This window comes from Lissotriton vulgaris, chromosome 5 (genome assembly GCF_964263255.1).
Source record: "Lissotriton vulgaris chromosome 5, aLisVul1.2, whole genome shotgun sequence".
NCBI classification, from domain to species: Eukaryota; Metazoa; Chordata; class Amphibia; order Caudata; family Salamandridae; genus Lissotriton; species Lissotriton vulgaris.
In genome coordinates, this window is record NC_141693.1 from 827,817,143 (window position 1) to 827,839,553 (window position 22,411).

At 41.3% G+C, this 22,411-nt stretch overlaps 1 protein-coding gene across 1 annotated transcript in view; it reads right to left on the reverse strand.

Moving 5' to 3' along the window:
- Positions 1–19,526: 19,526 nt before the first annotated feature.
- The window catches only part of TLL2 (tolloid like 2), a 2,097,051-nt gene continuing 2,094,166 nt past the window's right edge, over positions 19,527–22,411 (reverse strand). Inside the window, exon 21 of the mRNA XM_086922321.1 lies at positions 19,527–20,759. Within this exon, the coding sequence (XP_086778447.1) occupies positions 20,625–20,759 (135 nt within the window). The 3' untranslated portion in view covers positions 19,527–20,624. The remainder of the gene's footprint in view (positions 20,760–22,411) is intronic.

The following is a 22,411-nucleotide window of genomic DNA, read 5'->3' on the forward strand; positions in this document are numbered from 1 at the left end:
GGTGAATTGTGATCCTCCAGGGAACGATTGGGTAGGCATAATGACATATTTCACAGGAGGTGAGAGAAAAGATTTGGACAGGGGAGTATGTGAATATGTTTGCCTTATTAATTGATAACACAGATAAAGAAGAGGTGAAAAAGAACAAAGGGTGGGTACATCCCAGGGAATGAAACAGTTGGTCTCACAAGAAAAAGAGTGAGGAAACTCTGGTTAATCGGTTCCAAGGTTTCTCCAATTACTATGCGATAATGGCGGAGCACTTCCCAGGTTCAGGCACACAGATCGCATGCTATCAGAATAGGATAGCTTGTGCATATGATGAATATGGGGTGAGTGGGATGGAAAGAGTATGATAAAGAATTCATGAGGACAAAGGCAACTGACCCTGGACTCACATGGGATCAAATAGATTTCATCATGTGGCTGCGACACATGAAGTCCATGCTCCACAACAACACGCGAGGACAGTCCTTTCAGGTAGGCCCTCCAGTTAGCATGGCAAGGGGTGAAAGGAACGTGTTGGGATTTTAACAAACAAACCTGCACCAGAGCATCGGGTACATGCAAATTTAGACACACATGCTCCTTTTGCGGTCACGCCTCACATCCTGACACCAATTATTTTAGAAAACAAAAGAACAAAGAAGGTAAGAAGCAGGAATGAGAGTGTAATCCTCACCAAGACCACCGCCCCAATAAAAACAATGCCCTGATCCCATGGGTAAATAAGTACAGCTGCCCTAATTCAGCACAGATCCTGTTGGAAGGTTTCAGGGAGGGTTGCAGGATTCCTGCACCTGGTTATTTAGGGGTTTTGCATTGCCTTAACCAACTACCTGTAAGATCAAACAAAGGGATTGCGGCAGCAAAAATTGCAAAGGAATAGAGTCTGGGGAATGTGGCTGGCCCATTTTATGATATATTGGCAGAACGTTTTGTTTGCTCACCTCTGGGGGTGGTGCCCAAGAAAGACTCGGGGAAGTTCTGTTTAATTCACAACTTGTCCGCTCCATGGGGCAAATCATTGAACTACGCCATCAATGGGGACCTGTGCACTGTGAAGTATCCATCTTTAGATCAGGCAATAGTAATGCTACGGGGACTGGGACTAGGCATGTTACTAGCGAAGTCCGACATTGAATCAGCTTTCCGTTTATTGCCAGTGCACTCACAGGTTTTCCGTTTGTTGGGTTTCCAATGGCAAGGGAGATATTACATGGACCAGTGCATGCCCATGGGGTGCTCTTTTTCCTGCTCTTACTTTGAGAAATTCAGCTCAGAAAACCAGTCAGTGTTGCAATACGAGGACGATTTCCTTTTCTTAGGCGCACCAGGCTCTCAGGAATGTGGCAGGGCATTGCAGGGGTTCTGCGCGCTCATGTGTGAATTCGGTGTGCCTTTGGCACAAGAGAAAACAGTTGGCCCAGAAACTGAGATTGAATTCCCGGGAATAGAACTGGACTCAGTGAACGGGGTGTCACGACTACCGCGAGTTAAAGTTAAAGCTAGCATTGCAGGAATGTTTGAACAAAGAGAAGGTTACCTTACATCAACTGCAAAGAATGGTTGGACTGTTGAATTTTGCATTAAAAATCATTCACATGGCACGCCTATTATCGCGCTCCATTGTGCAGTCAATGTCAGGTCTTAAAGAAAGGCATCAACACACCAGGTTGTCCGGCGAGGTCCAAGAGGACATGCGGATTTGGATAGCATTCCTGCGTGATTTCAGTGTCAATGTGGTGTGGCCCAGCCCAGCTAGATCCAGCCCAGAGATGGGTCTAATGATTGATGCAGCAGGTACTGAAGGTTTTGGTGCCATCCTTGGCCCGGCATGGTCTGCACAACGGTGACCACCATGGTGGGTGGAGTTCGCCTGACAGGTAACATTGGGTTCTTAGAACTATTCCCCATTCTAATAGTTCTGTCCATTTGGCCAGAGCAACTGCGGAACTAATCTCTGGTATTTTGGTCCAACAACATGTCGGTAGTGGAATGCATCAACCATCAATCAGCTAGGTGTGAAATGATGCTTCGGCTATAAAAGGAAATAATTCTTATATGCATGACGTTGAATGCGCTGTTCAAGGCCAAGCATGCCCAAGGTGTGTTGAATCATGCTAATGATGCTCTCCCTCACTTTAAGATGCAGGGTTTTAGGTCCTACTACCCAGGAGCAGCAGAGAAGCCAATGCCTTTCCCAAACCAGCTATGGCAACTTAGTGCACCAAACTATCGGACCTTGTGGCAGCTAGTCTAGCACCCAGCACCAGGCAGGCCTTTGAGGAAGCCTTTGGCACATATTGCACTTCCCTGGGGGACGGATGGGAGGGGGAACGGCACAAGTCATCAGTAGTGGTATCATTCTTGAGGGCAATGTGGAATGCGGATGCTCTGTAGCATGTGCAAGGTGCCACAAGGCGGCGGTCTCATTTTTTGCAATAATGCAAGGTAAACACGGTCCCACCAGCATTGTCATAGTGCAGAGTACTGAGGGTATGGCAGCATTTGCAAGGTTCCCAACCAGACCCAAGGTGCCCAATTAGCATTGACACATTGTCTACGATGCTGAGGGCATTGGAACAGATGTGTAGATCCCCTGGGGAAGTTCATCTTTTCAAAGCAGCTTTTACCCTGGCTTTTTATGGTGCTTTCAGGGGGGGAATTGGTTGCAAGTAATAAACAAGATTGGCACGGGGCTACAACATGGTAATGTGAGTATGCAGGGGGGCTCACTGTTCCTAACTATCCCCAGGTCAAAGACTGACCAGAACAGCAGGGGAGACCACAATATACTACATAGGACACAAGGGAGCATCTGCCGTCCCATTAGCAATCTTGAAGCTTTTCTCACGTGCAGACCATGGGGAGTGCAGGGCCATTACTAATCCACAACGATGGGACACCGCTTACCAAATTTCACTTTAGCAGAATTCTGGGTTCTGTTCTCGGGGCAGCTAGTTTGGATCCATCAAAATTTGGTACACACTCTTTTAGGATTGGGGCGGCCACCGAAGCCACAGCCAGGGGCCTATCAGGTAGTGCAGTCCAGAGAATTGGTCGGTGGTCGTCAGGATGTTACAAACATTAAGCGTGACTACATATGCTTTAAAGGCAGATATGTTACTAATGGTTTTTTGTTTTTGATTTCTTGGTTTTGCAGTTTTCATGTCCTGTGCTGCAGGAAGGAAGCTCGCCATGGTTCAATGGAATCTTGCGCCACCCTAGTACCCAGCTGGGGAAAAAAGGAAGTCGACGTATGGACAGTTGGTCTTTCATATGTGAACAGGTTGAGACAATATTTCTTTGCAGGCAACTACACATTAGGCCAGTCGAGCAGGTTTTAATGTATCTCTGCATGGTCAAGGGGGTTTGAGTTTAAGGGACTTGAGGGGTATGTTGGAGGTTTTGCTTGATAGGATTCATATGCCCCCGCAGCGGTAATTGTGCTTCTGGGAAGCAACAAACTGGTGCACCTAGGAAGGAAAGGTGTAGTCGAGGCGCTGATCACTGAGATTGTTTGGCTGGCAAGGAAATGCCCGCACGCAGTGTTGGCTTGGTCCCACCTCATCCCCGTGTTCCAATGGCGGGGGTGAGTCGTCTGGGCATTGAACCACTCAGCGTTGAGAACCAATAAGCAGATTGATAAATTGTTTAGATCCCCAACACTGCAGACTATTTCACAGGGGTGCATCGGGGGAGAGGTTTTTTCTACATGATAGTGTTCCTCTCTCGAAACTGGGTACCAAAATGTTTCTGAAAAACCTACTAGCCTGGTTGGAGGGGGCAAGGAACAGAGCATGACCTTGAAATGTTAGAAGGGGGGCAAATAGGGGGTCAATTTTGCTGGTCTGTGGCAGTAAGGTCATGATTGGTGGGAACATTGTACGGTCCTTAGTAGGCATAACCATTGTCAATGAGGATGCCTGGGGGGGACAGTGGTTTGTCATGGAACCCCACGGGGGAGTTACAGCCAGTAGGTTGGAAGGTGCAGTTGGAGGGAAAGTTTTGCTTCCGGTAGGCTTTCTGGCAAACCCCCCCACATGCGCATGGGCACAAAAATTAGCATAACAGCACAGCCCCTGGGAGTTAATATTGAGCTCATAGGGAGTAACCAGGGGATAAAAACCTTCTGAGGAACTGGGCCACCAGCTCCAAGACACTCGTGTAGGTGGGTGGGGCCTAGCCCTTTGGTGAACCAGTCATAACCTTTGCCCGAAAGCTCATTTCGGGATACTCAGAAAAAGCAATAAAAGTAGATCATTTTAGTTTATGTCAGGAATGGCTATGTAATAGATAACATTTTAAGGCTAGCCAGCTGAAATGATGTACATATTCATGTATACAAATGTTTGGTGTATTGTTGTAGTGGATTGAAGGACGGGTATTGTAAATAGTGTACATATGAAATTTTGATATTTTTTGTTATATTTTAGTAAAGTACTGCCGGGGGTTTTACAACCCCTAACCCAAGGCATGGTGTTGATGTGAATTTATGCCTCTGGGGAGAATGGAGGGGTTGGGACCCCAGGGGAGGGGGGTAAGTTGTATTTATGAAGAGGGGACTCGGCAAATACCTGGCCATGTTGATGTTCTTGACTTACATTGTCAGATGCACCTGTTTCCCATAACAGAATAATGCAAGCAAAAGCAAATCAGTAAGCAAATATCACATCTAGTACCATAAACCAATGCTTTTGGCAAGTGAGATTTTAGAAAAAAACAATATGAAATGGAAGGTGGAGCGGACTCCATAAAATCAAGAGGAATTGGGGGCGTGGCTTGGACGGCGGTGGAAATGGCTGCCTAAAACCGTTGCTCGTCTCACAGGAGTGCAAATTTTCCATACCCAGGAGATTAAACTACATGTCTCTACCCAGTTTTCAAGGATTACGGAACCGCATACCTTCCAGCGCTCCCAGATGCTGGTAATTGGTGATTCGAATGTCGTGATCGGAGGTTTTAAGCTTTGAAAAACGGACAGCCACAGACTCTCTGCTGAGCCCCTACATGGGGCCGACCCTCGCCGACCTTCGGCTCTGATCACCCACACTTTGGACCCCTGCATACACGACAATCGTGCGCACTGACATACCATCCGCACACACCCAAGGTGAGCGTCTCGCACATGCAAGTTCCCAAAGTTAAAAGGTTAAAAGACTCACTCGTCTCGCCTCACGGTTCTTATGCCTGACCGTGTAATGGCGGAGGAGCGGCTGCGGTGCTGCAGTCTCCCTTATAATCAGAGCTCAAAGGAGTGAACTTGTTGTCATGCTTCCGTGATGAACGCCCGTGTGGAGTGCCCTGCTTCCTCCCTTCTGCCTGCACCACAGCGCTCGCCCAGCTTCAATCATCGCTGACGCGACATCGGCCAGCCTGACTCTAAAATGGCAGGGGGGGGGGGGGAAGAGCGCGAAAGCTAGACGCGAGACATGAGAGGCGGGAGGTTTGAGGCTTAAGAGTCGCTGTGGGCTGCTGCTGCTGCCAAAATTTGCAATTTACTGATATTGCATACAACCATACTCACAGGAGGTGTCTCGCTAAATGGAGTCTGCTGTCACCAATACACACAGACTGCACCAAGAAGCTATTGAAAATCATTCCCTAACAACCTGCTGAAAACCTGTTGAGCCATTGTACACTGGTTCTCGGCCGTGGTGGGGACAGCAGAGGACTTCCCTACACAGCGTGTGTGTCCCACCAGTGATCTGGGTCTTCCCCACATATATGCGGGGTCGATCTACCTGTGACCTAACTGGGATCTAGCTACTTCAACAGGATCTCTATACGAGATACACATCCAGGATAGCAACCTTCCAACCTCAGCCAGGCGATTACTCCACTGTTGGCCAACAGCCCTTCTAGTCACAACTGGCTACCAGCCTCCTACTGATTAGGTTTCAGGAATGTCATGCTGAGCCTTCTTCACCTCCCTCACCACTTTACCACATGTGAGTAAGCACCCAACTACACATGTATCTAGGGAAGAGCCAATACCTCCAGTTCTGCCTCTTGCCATCCAGTGGTAGTGGGCTCACCATCACCGGCACCTCAACCTGTAGATCTAATCCTCATCTCGCTTCCTGCCAAGAGTGCGAAACAAACAGTTAACCGCACAGACAGGTACTCATTATCAAGTGCTTGCAGGGCAATCTCGGTTCACCTTGTCTCTTCTCATCTCCCCCTGTGTCTGGCGACCCTACAAAGATGGCGGATAGAGACAACAAAAACAACAAGAAAGTAAGACCTGAACCAACATTGTCTGAATCGCCTATCAAAGCTAAATCAGACCTGACTAGTACATTAGACATGATACTTAAGAAATTAGCATAAGTTCACTACTTGGCTAAATCCACGAAAGGTAACACTGATACCATGCAATTGGAACTCACTGCGATCAGAGCAGACATGAGCTCTATGAATAAAAGCATTAGTGAAGAGGAACAAAGGATAAGTGACGTAGAAGACAAAACAACCCACTCGTCCAAAATAATACAACAACTTCAGAGCACTACAAATGACCTCAAGCGTCAGAATGCTGAGTTAGAGGATCGTAATAGGAGAGGTAATGTATGCATCTTTGGTGTTCCGTAGAATTCATAAAAAGATGCAGAATCCTGTGTGACCTTCCTTGAAGCATGGATTCCAACGGTCACGGGGATTAACTTTCACCACGGCCTAGAACTCGACAGGGCACACAGAATACCGACATTCATCCCCCAGGGTAAAAAAGGCCCTCGTCCATTGATCTGCACACAACTCAGTTTTCAACACACTGAGGCCATTTTACAATTCACCAGGAAAAAACATCACATCACTTGGGAAGGTCACTGTATAATCTTTACTCAGGACTATTCCAAAGAGACTGTCGAAACAAGAAAAGGTTTCCCATCTCTGAGAGATAAACTGAAGGCAAAAGATATTCAATTCTCATTTGCAGGCCCGTCAAGGTTTAAGATTATCAACCATGGCGGACCACGCTTCTTCTTGAGCCCTCAAGCCCTTGCACGTCATCTGGAAGACTCACCTCCACAGTCCATGGAATCTTAATTGATGCTCTGGTGAGCTACTGATCTGTCAGGAAGCCCACCATGCGGGTCTTTAAGCATGACTTTCTGACATAGATTGGCCTGGCTATAAGCGGTACCATTTAGTCCTAGCTAATTAGCATTGTCCAGTGTATTGGTTCACTCTTCATGAGTAGTTATGTTCTTTAATGAGATACAAGGTCACTCTTTTCAAAATTGCTCAATACTTTCAGAAACCTTTCGCATGTGTTTTAACATACTTGAGCCCTACCTGAGCTCCATGTATTCTAAGTACCACATATGTTTCTGGGTGCAGAGACTCTTTGAATTTCAAGCCGGAAAGATGGTTTCCTGACATCATGCTGCTTCACTCCTCATAGGTAATCCTCATAGGTGTTCATTCTTTCTCAACAGGCTCAATGGGGTTAAGAATTGCTAACATTCTCAAATGTTAAAAATGCTCACAGTTGATACACTCACAGTTGATACGTTATATTTGAGACAGGTCTGAGCCTCACCTAGGTGCTCTGTGCTGCATATGTTATGTTACATATTTTAGCACAGTTACACTGAGATCACTCAGTACGTATGCTTCTCCTGTTGAATTACTACCCTACTACACATTCCTGTGTTGACCCCAGACGGTACTGCTGTCGCAGCTCCTAAGATCGAACTCTTTGGGGGGTGGGGGGAGGGATGGGAGGGGAGGGAGAGTGGGGGGGTACAATGGTAATGGGGGAAGGAGGGGGGTATATGGGGTTATGAGGTAAATGTACTTTTGGTTGTTTCATTATTGTTTCTATTATCTCTTTTGTTACTCGCTGCCCAGACTTCAAATGCAGTATCGTATGCAACCTATTATCATACTATCCCAATAATGGTCACCACAGGTTGGCTTTCACAAGATGGTTTCTCCAGTTAATAGTTCCCAGTCATGTTTTACACACCCTTTCTGTGTTTCACATTATTCCCTTAGCTTACACAGCTGCACCCGCTGTAAACCGGCCACTCCCCTTGAGACATTTAACGGTTAGATGACTCAAACCAAAACCCTGGCAGAAAGCCTCAATATAGTTTCCCTAAATGTCAAGGGTCTTAATCACCCAGTTAAGTGCAGAAAAGTCCTTGACTATTCCTCAAAATCCAAAAGAGATAGCATCCTCATGCAGGAGACAAAACTTTCAAAAGAAGATACTGAGCAGCATTGGATCTCGCACACCCAGTGGTCCACAAGAAGAGGGGGGTGATCACACTAGTCTCGAAAAAGTCAAACATTTCCATGATCTCAGACACTTAAGACACTGATGGCAGACTGATTGTTGCACAGCTAATGAAGGTTATTGACCCTATCCACGTGGTAAACATTTACGGGCCAAACTCTAATGTCCCTGAGTTCTGGGAATATGTCTCATCAACAATAGAGGGCATTCCCCAAGATGAGCTCTTGATAGTTGGTGGGGACTTCAACCTCCTCCTAGACTCCTTCTGGATCGCCAATCTAAATGCACATATCACCCTTCACGTTCCCAAGATATAATTAACTGTCTCTGCTCCAAATATAATTTATGCGACTCATGGCGTCTACAACACACGGACGGGAGAGATTATACATTGTATTCAGTTCCCCACAATTCGTACTCAAGAATTGACTACATACTAATCTCCAGCCCCTTCACACACCTTATAGAAGAAACAGACATAGCACCCAAACTGGTCTCGGATCACTCCTGTATCAACACTAAACTTGCAGGTTCACGCTCTCTCCCCCCCGAAACTATAGCGTTTTAATGAGGATATTCTTTCTGAACCTGAGAACAAAAAACGAATAGAGAACGCCATCCGTGAATACATTGCATTGAATGACATACCAGGCTCGGACATATCTGTGGGGTCGATGTACTTAAAGTCACCATTAGGGGTTTCATTATTGGTATCAGAGCATAAACAAACAAAAAACTGAACCTCGAACTAGAAACTCTTGAGAGGGACATCAAGACACTGGAACTCTCCCATTCAGCAGACTTACACAATAACTTCACTCTAGACCTTCTCACTAAAAAGAAGTACGAATACAATGCAATCATGAGCAAACGCGCTGGGGTATGGATAAATAAATTCAAAGTACTGAAACTATGTGAGGGTAATAAGGCATGGAAATTACTTGCGTCTTACCACAAGCACAAACAAAAACAATTCAACATAGCTTCAATTAAGGATCCCACCAACAACATCCATACCAAGCAAAACAACATCCTAAACAGCTTCCAATCTTTCTACGAAGACCTCTACAAAAACAAGATGGCGTTCAACCCAGAGGCGTGCACCAATTACCTAAACTCGTTAGACCTCCCAAGACTCTCTGATGAGGACAGCTCCAAGTTAGGTTCCCCCTTCACGGTCAAGAAAATCTCCTCCTCCATTAAAACCCTGAAGAGCAATAAAGCTCCAGGCCCGGACGGCTTTTCGGCAGCTTCTATAAGGAGTTTGAGGGGATTATCAGCCCTGTCTTACTAAACCTGTTCCAGTCCTTTACCATAAAGGGTTGTGTCACTGATTCAATGAGTGAGGCCACCATAATTGTCATCCCGAAAGAGGGGAAGGATCCTCTCCTAACAAAAACCTACCGCCCAATCTCGCTCATAAATCTAGATTGCAAGATATACGCAAAAACCCTAGCCAACAGACTCAATGCAATCCTCCCTAAATTAATTAGTAATTCTCAAGTGGGGTTCCTTAAATACTGCATGTCCAACGACAATACGAGACTACTTTCCCATGTTTTGGAAAAAGCCAAAATAACAGCCACTCCCTCCGTTGCCATCACCCTGGACGCAGAAAAAGCGTTTGACTGAGTGTTGTGGCCCTTTCTAAAACAATGTATGCAATCTTTTAACCTGGGGAAGCCCTATATTGACATGGTAATGGCCCATTACTCCTCCCCGTCCGCCTGAATCGCCATAAATGGCTCTCTATCTGAACCTTTTCGCTTAGAACTAGGGACTAGAGAAAGTTGCCCTCTTTCACCAGCTCTATTCCTCCTGGCCCTCGAACCCGTCATCGCCGATATAAAACGAAATGATGATATCAAACGCCTGGTATTTAGTGAGACACGAATAAAATTGGCCGCATATGCGGATGACATCCTGGTGGTCACTGAACAGCCTGACTCCTCCATCGAGGCCCTTATGACCACCATAGAAAATTACTCCCTCCACTCTGGCTACAAGTTGAACCGGGATAAGTCTGAGGTTAAACCTCTGAACATACACGGCACCAGAGACATGCTGGGTAATTCAGGCCTATCCAGGCAGACAGGTTTCATTAAATACCTTGGAATTGAATTTGGTAGTACCCTTCTTGAAACCCTTCAGCGTAATGAAAAAATCACCTTAGAGAAAATTAAAACGCATCTCGATGGATGGTCTTCCCGCTTCATAACTTGGTGGGGGAGAATTGAAACCATCATGATGATGATCTCCCCACTAGTGAATTACCTCATCACTATGCTGCCCCTTACTTTATCCCCGGACTTTCATCACAAACTAGATACCACACTCACCAATTTTCTTTGTAAAGGGAAAAGAGCACTAATTAGCATAAAGAAACTACGTCTGGACAAATCTCTAGTGGGTCAACCTAGCGGACTTCAAACTGTACCAAACTGCGTTTCTCACCAAACAGGGCTCTTATTGGCTGTCACCTCCTGCCGATTATAATCCAGTTTGGTTAGAGATAGAAAAAGCCTTTCTTGGGAATATTGTTCGGCGGCTGCTTTGTCTGCGAGTCTGAACACAGTCACGTGCTCGAAGCTAATTTTTCGGAACACGAAAGTCGCCCTTCTGAAAGTAGATAAACTACTAGATACCTCCATCCGACACTCTGGATGGGAGTCGATATGGCATAACCATACCGTGCTATACAAGGGCAAACCACTACAAAATGACCTCTGGATTAGAAAAGGTATTTTTTTCCCACACTAACTACTTGAGGGTTCATACCCCCTCTCTTTCAAGGATCTCCAATCCAAATATAGTCTTGACCCACTTGAATTTTATAACTTCCTGAACGTAAAGGCGGTGATCACCAGGTCAAAACTCTCTGCAAGCCCTCCCTCTCTCCCGTCCTACTTCTCGAGACTAAATAGGCTAGGTCACCAAATGTCCTGTATCTATAAGCTCCTACGCCCGCAACATTCCAATCTTAATAAGCATCTCACACAGTTCTGGGAATCACACTCCTCTTGCCCTATATCAGACGTAGAATGAGTCAAAACCTGTGAATCTAGCATGCAACACAAAATCAGCCCTACACTATTCCAGACAAAGTTTGGCTACTCCATTAAGCTTTCTGGCCACTAGCACGCCTTTTCGCTCACAACATCAGAGCTGATGCATTCTGTTGGACTGTAAGTGTGCTGAAGGGGACCTTGAACATCTTATACTCCATTGTGAGTGCATGGTCCCTTTTTGGGATAAAGTCTTCGAATTTCTCAATAAGGTCTTCTCTTTCTCCCCACACAGGGAATTGCCATACCTAGTCTTTGGTTTCCTCAAAGCCACGTCCCTCAATGACGACAGGGCCTTATTAGACCTACTCCTTATGGCTGCTGTAAAAGTGGTTCTCAATAATTGGAAAGATACCTGAAAATCTAACTTTGCCTGCTGGCTAAATTGGGTAATCAATCTTCGAGGCGCTGACAACATATCTCTTCAGCACTCACCATGGCGCCCCCCTCGGAGGCGAATGTGGATCACCCTTGACAACTACTTTAGTGCCCACAAACCTCCATGAGCCTCCTGCATTCACCCTCGACCCAGCTCTCCTTTTCTGCATTCTAGACCAGATAGTGCCTCCCTTTCTACATAGCTGGTTACTAGACAGTCTAGTCAGAAGCTTCATCAACCTGTGGACCAACTTACTGATACTACTGCTCCTACTTTCACGATATGTATTTTCAATCCTATGACTTCCTTAGTTATTTACTTTGTGTTATGTTATGTTAGGCTACTGATTATTTGTACTTATTGTCTTCCATTCCATTGTCAATGCTATAACCATTATTTTAATTCCATGTATCACAACCATTTATCAGTTGCTTGTATGTACCACTGGTATACGCTTGTATGCTTTTTTTCCTTTTGTTTCTTTTGAAACTACCAATAAAAACTTTTGAAATCAAAATCAAGAGGAATTAAGGAGGCTTGATGAGTTCCCTTGTAATAGCAATTACCAAACACAAAGGATGAGGCTAAATGAAACATGAGAGATCCTAAATCAGATAATCTTGGGGGGAAAAGGAAAGGAAGGAATGCTAAGGATTTAAAAAATAGAAATATACTTTCAATAACCCAAAAATAATATGGTCTTTAAGACCTTGGATGGCAGCTCTCTGGGTCAGCAAAGCCAACCTTATTTAGAGATCTCCCACCCAGGCCTGCCAATGACACAGTTTTGTTGAAAAAACTGAAGCTGTCCTAAGCGGTGCTATATTTCATGTACCCGCTTAGGAAAGTTTTTGGTTTTCTGAAAACAAAACTGCAAAGTGGGAGTATGTTTTCAGAAAAATATATATCAATGACCCAGGTGCTTAGTAAGTCACCATCAGGTGTGACAAAGCAGTCTAGGGTAGGGATAACAAGTGACAGTCATCACACCCTAAATACCCCCGGCTAATGTCATCTTTGACCTGATGGTCCTATGGGGGATGGGTCATTAGATGAAAGATTAATGCCAGGGAGGCATTGCCAATGCAGAGCTAGTGCTTCCCCTAACCATAAATAGACCAGGGGGAACTGTGAGTTTAGCTGGATGTACCGCCAATTTACAGTGGTGCTCCGCCAAACTATAAATGACCTTGTAAGTGTCCAACAAACAATAAAAAAAATAGAGAACTGCCAATGGATGAACTAAGTGAGGAGGCAACTGCATCATAGGTTCAAAATGCAGTGTTGCGTGGTACAGCCGTTCACAAACTATAAATGTGTATGGGGATAACTTTTGTGTTAGAAATGTGTTGGTAAAGGAAAGTATTCAAAACAACTTGCAGTCCGCTGGACCATAAATGACAAGACAGGAGTACTTTATACACAGGATCTTGACCACTTGGCAGCATTGCTGTTGCTCAGTGAGTTAGGATTATGTATTACTATTGGCAGCTTTATAAACTGGCGACAGTGGTTTTGCAGTGTGCACAGTGATTGAGCTAAGGTTTAGAAATCAATAGAAAGAAAACACGCAGGAGTAAACATTATGTAAAAGGTAGTTTTATTGGATAATAGCAGATTAGAATGGAAGTAAAATAGGAAGAGGAACATATGTTATTGTATGAACGAGACTAAACAAATCTCAGGTTTCAAAGCGTTAGCCACACTTTACTGAGAATGCATGAGTGAATCTGAATGTATTCATGTACAATCGTTTCTCAATTAGCAAAAGAGGACACACACATATTTTCCCAAAAAATGTCACATTACATAAAAGAGCAAATAAAACATATGTACATTAAACACAAATACAGAAAAAAGAATCATATTCAGACTTGGTCAATATGAAACCAAAACACTGGCCTGTGTTGCTAGGTAAATGAATGTCATTTTATTTCAGGAATTGTTTTTCCAGTATTAATGATACAACTACCCACCACAGTTGGTCATGAATGATCTCAATACACTGAAGGTCACTTAAAGACGAACCATCTCGTTTTGACTGAAGGCCTTTTGAACTTGGCCAACCTACACCTGATTTTACTTCTGTAGAGCTTTAAAATAAGCGTACATTTGAAAACATTTGGTTACACATGGGGCAGTGACCCGCATATAGGATACTTCGCAGGATTCTAATAGAGGACTGGGTGCCACCTACCTGTGTACATTTCTTATTTCTCTGTTAGGGTAATAAACTATGTAGTATCTCTGATGGTAGAAGGCTCTCATGCAACAGTACAAGTTATCAGTTATGTACTGAACCAACTTTGAATGGATACCATAGGAAATCACAATACATTTCTTAAGAAGTGTATACAATGAACAGAGTACAACATTTAACCTGAACATATGATTAGTGAAGGCAAAAACGTCAAAGAAACAAATGCATGACAAACATTGCTGAGTATGTTTTCATCCTTCCCTGTCCAGAAAAACGAGCGACAATAATGCAAGCATACCAGCAGGTAACTTCTCTCATTAATTATGTTGAGGCTTTGCTACGTACATGCATAGTAAAATAACAAGTTGTGTTAATATTCTTACAGAAAAAAACATATCTCAGATTTTACTTGGACATATTGAGAAGTTGAGTCTATTATGTGAAATCAATCACACATGTTCTAAAAACAATACAATGATCATGCAGCATCACAGGAATTTGCAATTGTCTTTTATATACTTTTTATTGGAATATAATGTCTATTACGAACACAGGTAGTTAAAGTCTGCTGTGCTACAGTCTAAATTTTAAAGCAGAAAAACGTACGAAAATGTAAATCCTGGATTTCTCTTTTAAAAAATATAAATATACCTTTTATTACACCTAAGAATTTAGGTCAGGCTGTGCTACATCTGAAACCCAAGTTATTTTAAATATAAAGACACTCAGGGTTAAGGATGCACTGATGTATCTGCTGGACACAGCTTGTTAATGTCAGACCTTAAACACAATGCTGGTTCAAGTCTCAACGTGACATTTTATTAAAGCAGAAATTTTCTGTGCATGCTATTTTTACCTTTCTAATGCATGTAAAAAGAACTGCAATAAGATGGAAACGATCCCACCAAGTGCATAATGCTGAAATAAGCTTAGTATATTAGACCACGTCCACTGTATAATTGCACAAGAATGAGACTAGATTGAGAAAAGGAAGGACATTGATTTGGACACAGCATCTGAGTGTGACAACATGATTAGACAGATCAAAGTAGCTCGTGTTTAGATTAATGTATTCATTACAAATGGTAATACAAAGTGTTCGATCCTTTGGTAACCAAGAGCAACTTTTGACTGAAGTCAGCTCTGCTCACAATGGCAACTAGATAATTACTTTTTCCATTAGAGCCTTATCTCACTTTAGGAAAAATGTGTCATAGAAGTAACCAGCAATAATGGTACTCTTTAAAAAAAGGGGTTTTAGTATACTGTTTTAACAGATATGCATTTCCATTGCTTTGGTAACAGAATAACAGTGAATATGAACAACACAGAAGTCAGGAGAATTTCACGAATGTGTGTGTGTGGTAGATTCACAACACAATGCCATGCTTTCATTACCAAATAATGCTTCAACAGAATGGAATGGACATCAGAGATGGGGTTTCGCCATATGAATGAACTGTAACGGATTTTTTCCATCATTAAAAAAGTTAAAAGGTTTGTTTTGATTCAGATTGTGTAGAACTAGCAATACAATACTTTGCCTATTAAAGATCATGTTGACGTTATAAAGAGCAAAAAATGAAAAAGGGATGCCAACAGGTAGCAATTCTTTGTGAAACAAAATATACAGCTGATGTGATTTGTTCAACCTCCAAGCCCTACACCAAAAAAACATTTAGCACCAAAAACTAAAATAAACTAGGACAAATTGTGACCAAGTGATCTTCAGACTTTGCAAATTCTATTCTTTTAACTGTGACTATTAGATTTTTCTATATGAACGCGTGTTGTGTGCTGAGTGTACAAGGTTTTAAGGTGAAGAGTTAAAGTTTCCACACGTCCAGTATTAGTGGTATTAACAACACTTCCTGCTTTTGGCTAAAGAAAGTGAAAGAATTCATGATTGTGGATAGCAAGTGGAAGTTTTTTGCTATGGTTCCTCGTTTACTCATATAAGGACATAGCCATAAAAAGATATATGCACCTAAAAACGTCCAAAGCAAGAAGTGCAGTTGCAAATGTAATAACAATGGTGTAGTAAATTTGAACTCTGTAAGAAGAGTGCCTCCGAAAACGGTACAGTTATGATTCTGACATAGAAATTAAGTTTCAAAATAATAGGAATGGTGCAGAAAAGGAAAACATGCTGATGGGAAAGGCAACAGAGAAAGAAACAGACAGCCCTAAAAATACCTAGCCTTCTCACAAGACTGCACCAATATAACCAAAAGCATGCATGTGTGAGTGTTCGCATTTGTGCATGGAAGGAGGTGTATAAAATACATGTGCTAAGTTGGGATGGCATTGCAAAGTTTTCCGTGTTTCTTGGACTCAATATATAATGTAGAGGATAATGAAAGCGTTGAGATGATTATGTTTACAATCTCTTGCAGTGGTCACAGGAAAACAAATATTTCAAGTCATCAGAGAATCCAAACTACCCCAATTCATTTGCTGTCCTTTCTAAACAAATAAGCTTCAGGATTCTATATGCTAATAACAGCATGGATGACATATCCGTTGAATGGAGCAGTGAAGCTCTGCACTCACAAATGACAATCCTGGAATGATGGCAGCGGGGCACTCATGAAGCAAACTGTTTAGCAACCACCTTTTAATTCCATCTGATAGCAATCACTGGCTATGTGAATAATTGGAAGGCCTCCCACAGGTATATCATGTTTCTGGATTTGAACAGTGCTGCAATCTTACAGTTTAGCACTCAGTGTAATTGGTTGAAAGAATGTTGAAATAATGTTTAACTAAAAAGATGACTTCACAAATTGTAATTCTTCATCTAAGAGATGAAGAATATAAAATAATCTTCAGGATCCTCCCAGCCATTTCGCAATAACACCATTCTAAAGCAGGAATGAAATGAAGTGGTTGCCAATCGAATGGAAAATGTTTCACTTTGTACAAAGTCCAAATCTTGATCAAGGCAAATCCTCTTGTGGAGAGTATCAGTGCTAGCAGGACCCATGCTGGAAAAACTGGTTTGAAAAAAAGTTGCGTTTTTGATGCGATATATGTTTAAAGGTCAGCCAGAGTCCACTTTAATTCTAATTCAATACAGACCATGTATTTTGAAAATTCTGAGAATGGCAGGATGAACAGGCCTAAAGTACTAGCCAAGCTTGGTCAAGGCATAAGGACTGACAGATGTTCTTGCATATCAAATGCAATGATGTGGTATGCTTGCCCAGGATGGAAAATTCCATTTGGTAAACACTGTTTCTTCACAGACTGAGAAACTAGCACCTCGTTCCACCTCTTAGAGTTTGAATGTACCAAAATCAGCTTTTCCAGATACCTTAAACCCTCTTAAATGAGCATTAATGTTGGATAGGATAACTCTCACTGCCAATAAGAATCGATGAGAAGTTTTTATAAAGGATAATCAAGGATTTGGTGAAATATAAAGGTGATTCATATTTTACTTTTGGGTCAGAAAGTCCAAGCACCCCTGATAAAGTCATAATGTTTCAAAGCACTTACAATTTAAAACTTTCGAAAATGTAAGGGCTCGCCTACTCTTACCACAAGACTTCATTCTAAACAATGAAAAGTATTTTTCTAAAACGTCCGTGCCATACCTATTATCCTATCACTGATACAGTATATTGACCATCACGCCTAATCACTGATAGAAAACGGAATTATACCTGTGCATACAACTGGCACTGCTTAACAGTTCAATGAGCAGTGTGAGCACTATTTACATGATGAATGTATTTAATTGGTCTGCAAATTATCCTATTTACTTCCACTGCTGATTTTTCATCAATATTCCACAACTATAAAAGGTCAGTTATAAGTCATAAAAATAATTTATGAAAATCCTAAATTTCACTTTTCTGTTACACCAAAAATCACTAGTTAAAAACACATAACATTAGTAAAACAATAAAAATGACTTTACAATGCTGTTTAAACAACTCTACCATTGTCAGACATTGTAGGGCAACTAAAGGAAACAGTTGTTGAGCATAAAATGTTACTATCAATTTTCGTAAGTCACAGCATGTTATATGCTGCAACAAGGGTATTCATTTCTATGGAGTGCTCAATCATTCGGAAAATAAATAGTTTGACAATGGACCAGAGAGGATGTGTCCACACCATTAGCTAAACCGTTTCCAAAACATAGGTTGAAGTGGAAAAAGCTGCAAATCATATGGATGAACCTCATGATCCACCTTACCATACATTCTTTACAACTAGCTCTTAGAAGAACTCAAAGAGCTTTGCGAAAGGCTACTCTAGGAATCTTTCTTAAGAATGAAGCAGTATGTTACAGATGGACTTAGTGAATCAACATCCTTATGCTATTTGTTTCCTCATAACCTGATACTCCTTTGAGGGCCAATAAATGTTTAAGAAATCAGTTTTTCTGTGCCCTGACTTCAACCATGAAAGAATATGAAGTGTTCAATCGTAAACCAACTTTCAGTTATTTGAAATAAGCATATCGCATTGACGCGATATTAGAAAGCACATTTTCAGTGTCATTTATAGTCACTATCTTCAAAATACAGAGAAGCAACTGCCTTAAAATATGTTATTTGCTGTACATAGGTAACTGCATAGTTTGTATTTGCTATCATGTTTGGGGAAATGACTGCAAAAATGTAACTTGCGAATATAAAAAGACAAAATAACTTTATATTAGGTGTTGTTCTCACCATTTAGCATTTGTTGTCTAACAATGGTCAGTGAATATTTCCTCTATCCACTGTAGAAATTCTCTTTGGTTTTTATTGATGAGAATCTTAATACATTGTTTTATCGAATATTTAAAATGAGTAAAAATGCTGGTAGCTCAGAGCACATTAATTGTAATTTATGTAAGAGTAAGGAGAATTTAGCCATGCATATTTACTAAAAATTGATGATATGCCAGATCAAGCTGATCATATGCTTTCCTCTCCTAACCACCATTAAATGGGCAATGCCAATTGGGAGCAAATGCTAAAGCTAACCAACATATTTAAAGTAAATGCTGTAGTAAAAAAGTTCCTCTCTGACAAAAATAGTGCCCCAGGTGCCAACACTTACAAATGGACAAGATTGTATTTGGTACTCAGTATGTCCCTTCTGGTCCTGGTCTTCCTACTTATACAGAAGAATACAAGAGAGAAATAATTGAGATCAATATATGGACAACATGACAAACTATGAGTGTTATGAAAGTTAAGCTATCAAGTGACTGAATATCCAAAACTGCAGGTCCCAGGTTTTGACTTTCTCTAAGCATTGGAAACAATTGTAGTGGACGCCATTTGATGCTAAAGCAAAATACATTTTGGCTGGCAAGAGAAATGATAAGATAGAATTGGGCAACAGTTTCCTGATACTTCTTATTGCCACAATTCTCTTCTTACGTGAGGATCTATAACATTCTATTGTTTATTGAAATTCCATTATTGTTGATATATTTAAGTGTAATTGTTTCTTCAAGACATGTTGGCTAATAAAATGAACCCCACCTGTTTTGCTGTCCTATGGAGTTGTGGTTGAAATTTGCGAACTTATCAAATGCAAGCCTAGATATATAAATCAAATTGAAAAAGGCACCTCCTAATCTGCTTAAATGTAACAGAGACACAAACACACTGTAAGTGTTATACAATGCCTAAACTGATTACCAGCATTTTCATTTGAGTTTTGCATTCCAGATAATTAATAATTAGCATGTCATACATTATCTACAGTACCTGAAACCACTAAAATAGCTGCAGAATATAGCCCCATAAAATCAATCTTTAAACATTTGCTATTTGTCACTCCTAATGGAAATAACATGTATATGTAATTTACAATGGTAGATAGGAATACTTTCTTGTTATTATTCTATTAATTTTGGGGTACATTTAATTAAAATTTAAAAGTACCTGATTTACTTTCCTTATTCTGTAGATGTTCAACCAATACCTTCCTATACAAAGTATGTCAAAGATGCATAGGAGTATTTCCAAAAATACATGGAAACCTATTTCCAAATGTTTACATTAAGTCAAAGACAAAGATATCTTAAACGTATGCATGATATTAATTCAGTTATTACTCTTAAAACTAAAGTGCCAGACGGCCAAAATGGAAGAAATCTCGGTCAGAGTTCACTGACAATGCGTCAAAAATTTCAGAGGAAACCAAGAATCAATTTAAAAGATTTGAATCTGAACGAAAAAGAATCTTGCTTACCTTTGATGGAAAACACACTTTTAAATGTAAACAAACATACACGTTTGAAAATTATAAACAAACAAAAAACTGTTGATCACAGCCTGCAAAGCTTTCCAGCCTACTGAGCACCATGTCTGAAACATTTTCATTATTCAGGAGTTTGTTGAACGCTTTTACTCAGGACGTTATGTGACTGTGATGCGTACCGTTAACTTTTAGGGCTCCAGCCCTCATACTTGCCACTGGTCATTTTCTGGATATCTGAGAGCTACATGTTATGACAACTATACCTAGCTTAAGCACTAGAACAGCTAATAGCTCTAACACGTTGATAAGGAGAGGCTCTCACATATTTGGTCCTTAGTATATCAGCAAGAGAGTACCATGCAACCAGAGTGTATTGCAAATGTATATGCCCTTCAAATAGACTGGATTCGGTCTCCAATGACACAGTACAGTTTTATGCCAGCATCAACATCCTTATTGTATTCTGGAAACTATCGCTGGCCAGGCCGTGGAAGTCTCAGAGATGAAGCTAAGCTACTTGGGCAAGTGCAAGGCATCTTGAAATTTGGTACTTGTGTACTCCGCATGGAAGCCCTTCTTGTTAATAGTGTCATCGGAATGAAAACGGATCATGACAGAATCCCCAGCTGAGTAGATTTCCTCTGGAGGCTGTGAAAGGACAGAAGCATCATCAGTGAAGGCAGGCACATTATTATGAATAAACTTATGAGATGTATTTAGCTGAATATCTCATACCTCACACTTGCTATACTGACCTTGGAAGGATAAAGGTTGAGTGACAATGCGGGAATTCAAACCTGTGACTTTAGATTCACATACAGACCTCAAAAGCAAGCGATCAAATCACTGAGCCATCTACTTAGCAACTAAACTTGTACGTTCGTAGATTAGAACTGTTCACATGACAATATGCATTGTTTTCAAACTCATGACAAGACACAAGTTGTGGTTAAAAGGAGAAACATCCTTTACGACGCAACTTTTACAACGCAGTGCCTTTACAACGCGGTATTTACAACGAAAACCATTACAACGCATTGAGCTGGGGGGCGCTCTAGGATAAAAAATAAGTTTAATTTACTATCCAACACCTTCCCTAGTGTCCACGGGGACTGGAGTTGGAATAGTAAATTAAACTATTCACTATCCAGCACCCCAAAGCACTATGCGTTGTAAAGGTTTTCGTTGTAAATACCGCGCTGTAAAGGCATGCGTGGTAAAAGTATGCGTTGTAACGTCATACATCCGGTTAAAAGTATCCACTTAAAGACAGATTGTGACAAAAAAAATTTTATTACAAGTTAAGCTTGACTGTCGTAAAATAAATCAGGAAACTGTGTTATAGTCACTATTCACCAGAATACCTATTTGTATTAGAGACAGGTTTAAAGGCACGTTGCGGCAAACCAATCCGGTCTTCAATTCACATCACTTTTTGTACTTTTAAGTGATCAATCAATATTATTTTCTTATTTTGATCACTACCTCTTCTTTGACTCATTTCAAATCATTTGGTCCATTTCTTTTTCACAAAATTTCAGTTAAGACTGCAGTAATTATCTTAGGGCCTCATATACTAATATTCCTAATAAGAAATTGTAAATTGTGACAAATACTGCTTTGCAATATGTGATTTCTTCTTTGGAATGTATTACAATGGATTCAGTAAAAAGGGTCACAAATTGGGCAAAGACTTCTACTGAATCCTTTGGAAATTTGTGAACCAACCTATTAATAATAAGTTAGTTTACAAAATACTGAATCCTAGTGGGTTGCAATTCAACTCTTCAGTAATACAAATGTGACAGGTTGCAATTTGTGACCCACTACGATTGGTAGAGTCACAGGTGTGTTGGCCTGCTTTTAAATAAAGCAATCATTTGCTTTGAATGCAACCCATTTTCCTAAAAGGAATACAGGATGCCTTAAAAAGAATATTATATTTAGGAGTTGACATTGGTCCCAAGAAATGTTTTTGTCAATATCGACAAAGGGGATGGGTTCCTTTGTGGCCCTTCCTTGTTTGTGAATGGCTTACCACCTCCTTAGAGGAGGAGGTAAAATATTAATGTTATGCGACCGGAGTTTGGTCGCAAAACAATACATAATTAAGTAATCAACTATTGTAAGGGGCCTTCTTTACAAGCCCGTTCGAAATCCCAATTCTTTAATTTTTCCTAAACCCATTTAACCTCTTGGAAAACACTTTCCAAATCATTAAATGGGTTTAGTAGATTGAAATGATATTTTAGCGGTTGCAAACCCTCAGGTTAATCAAATCTAAGCGTTTGCAACCGGTA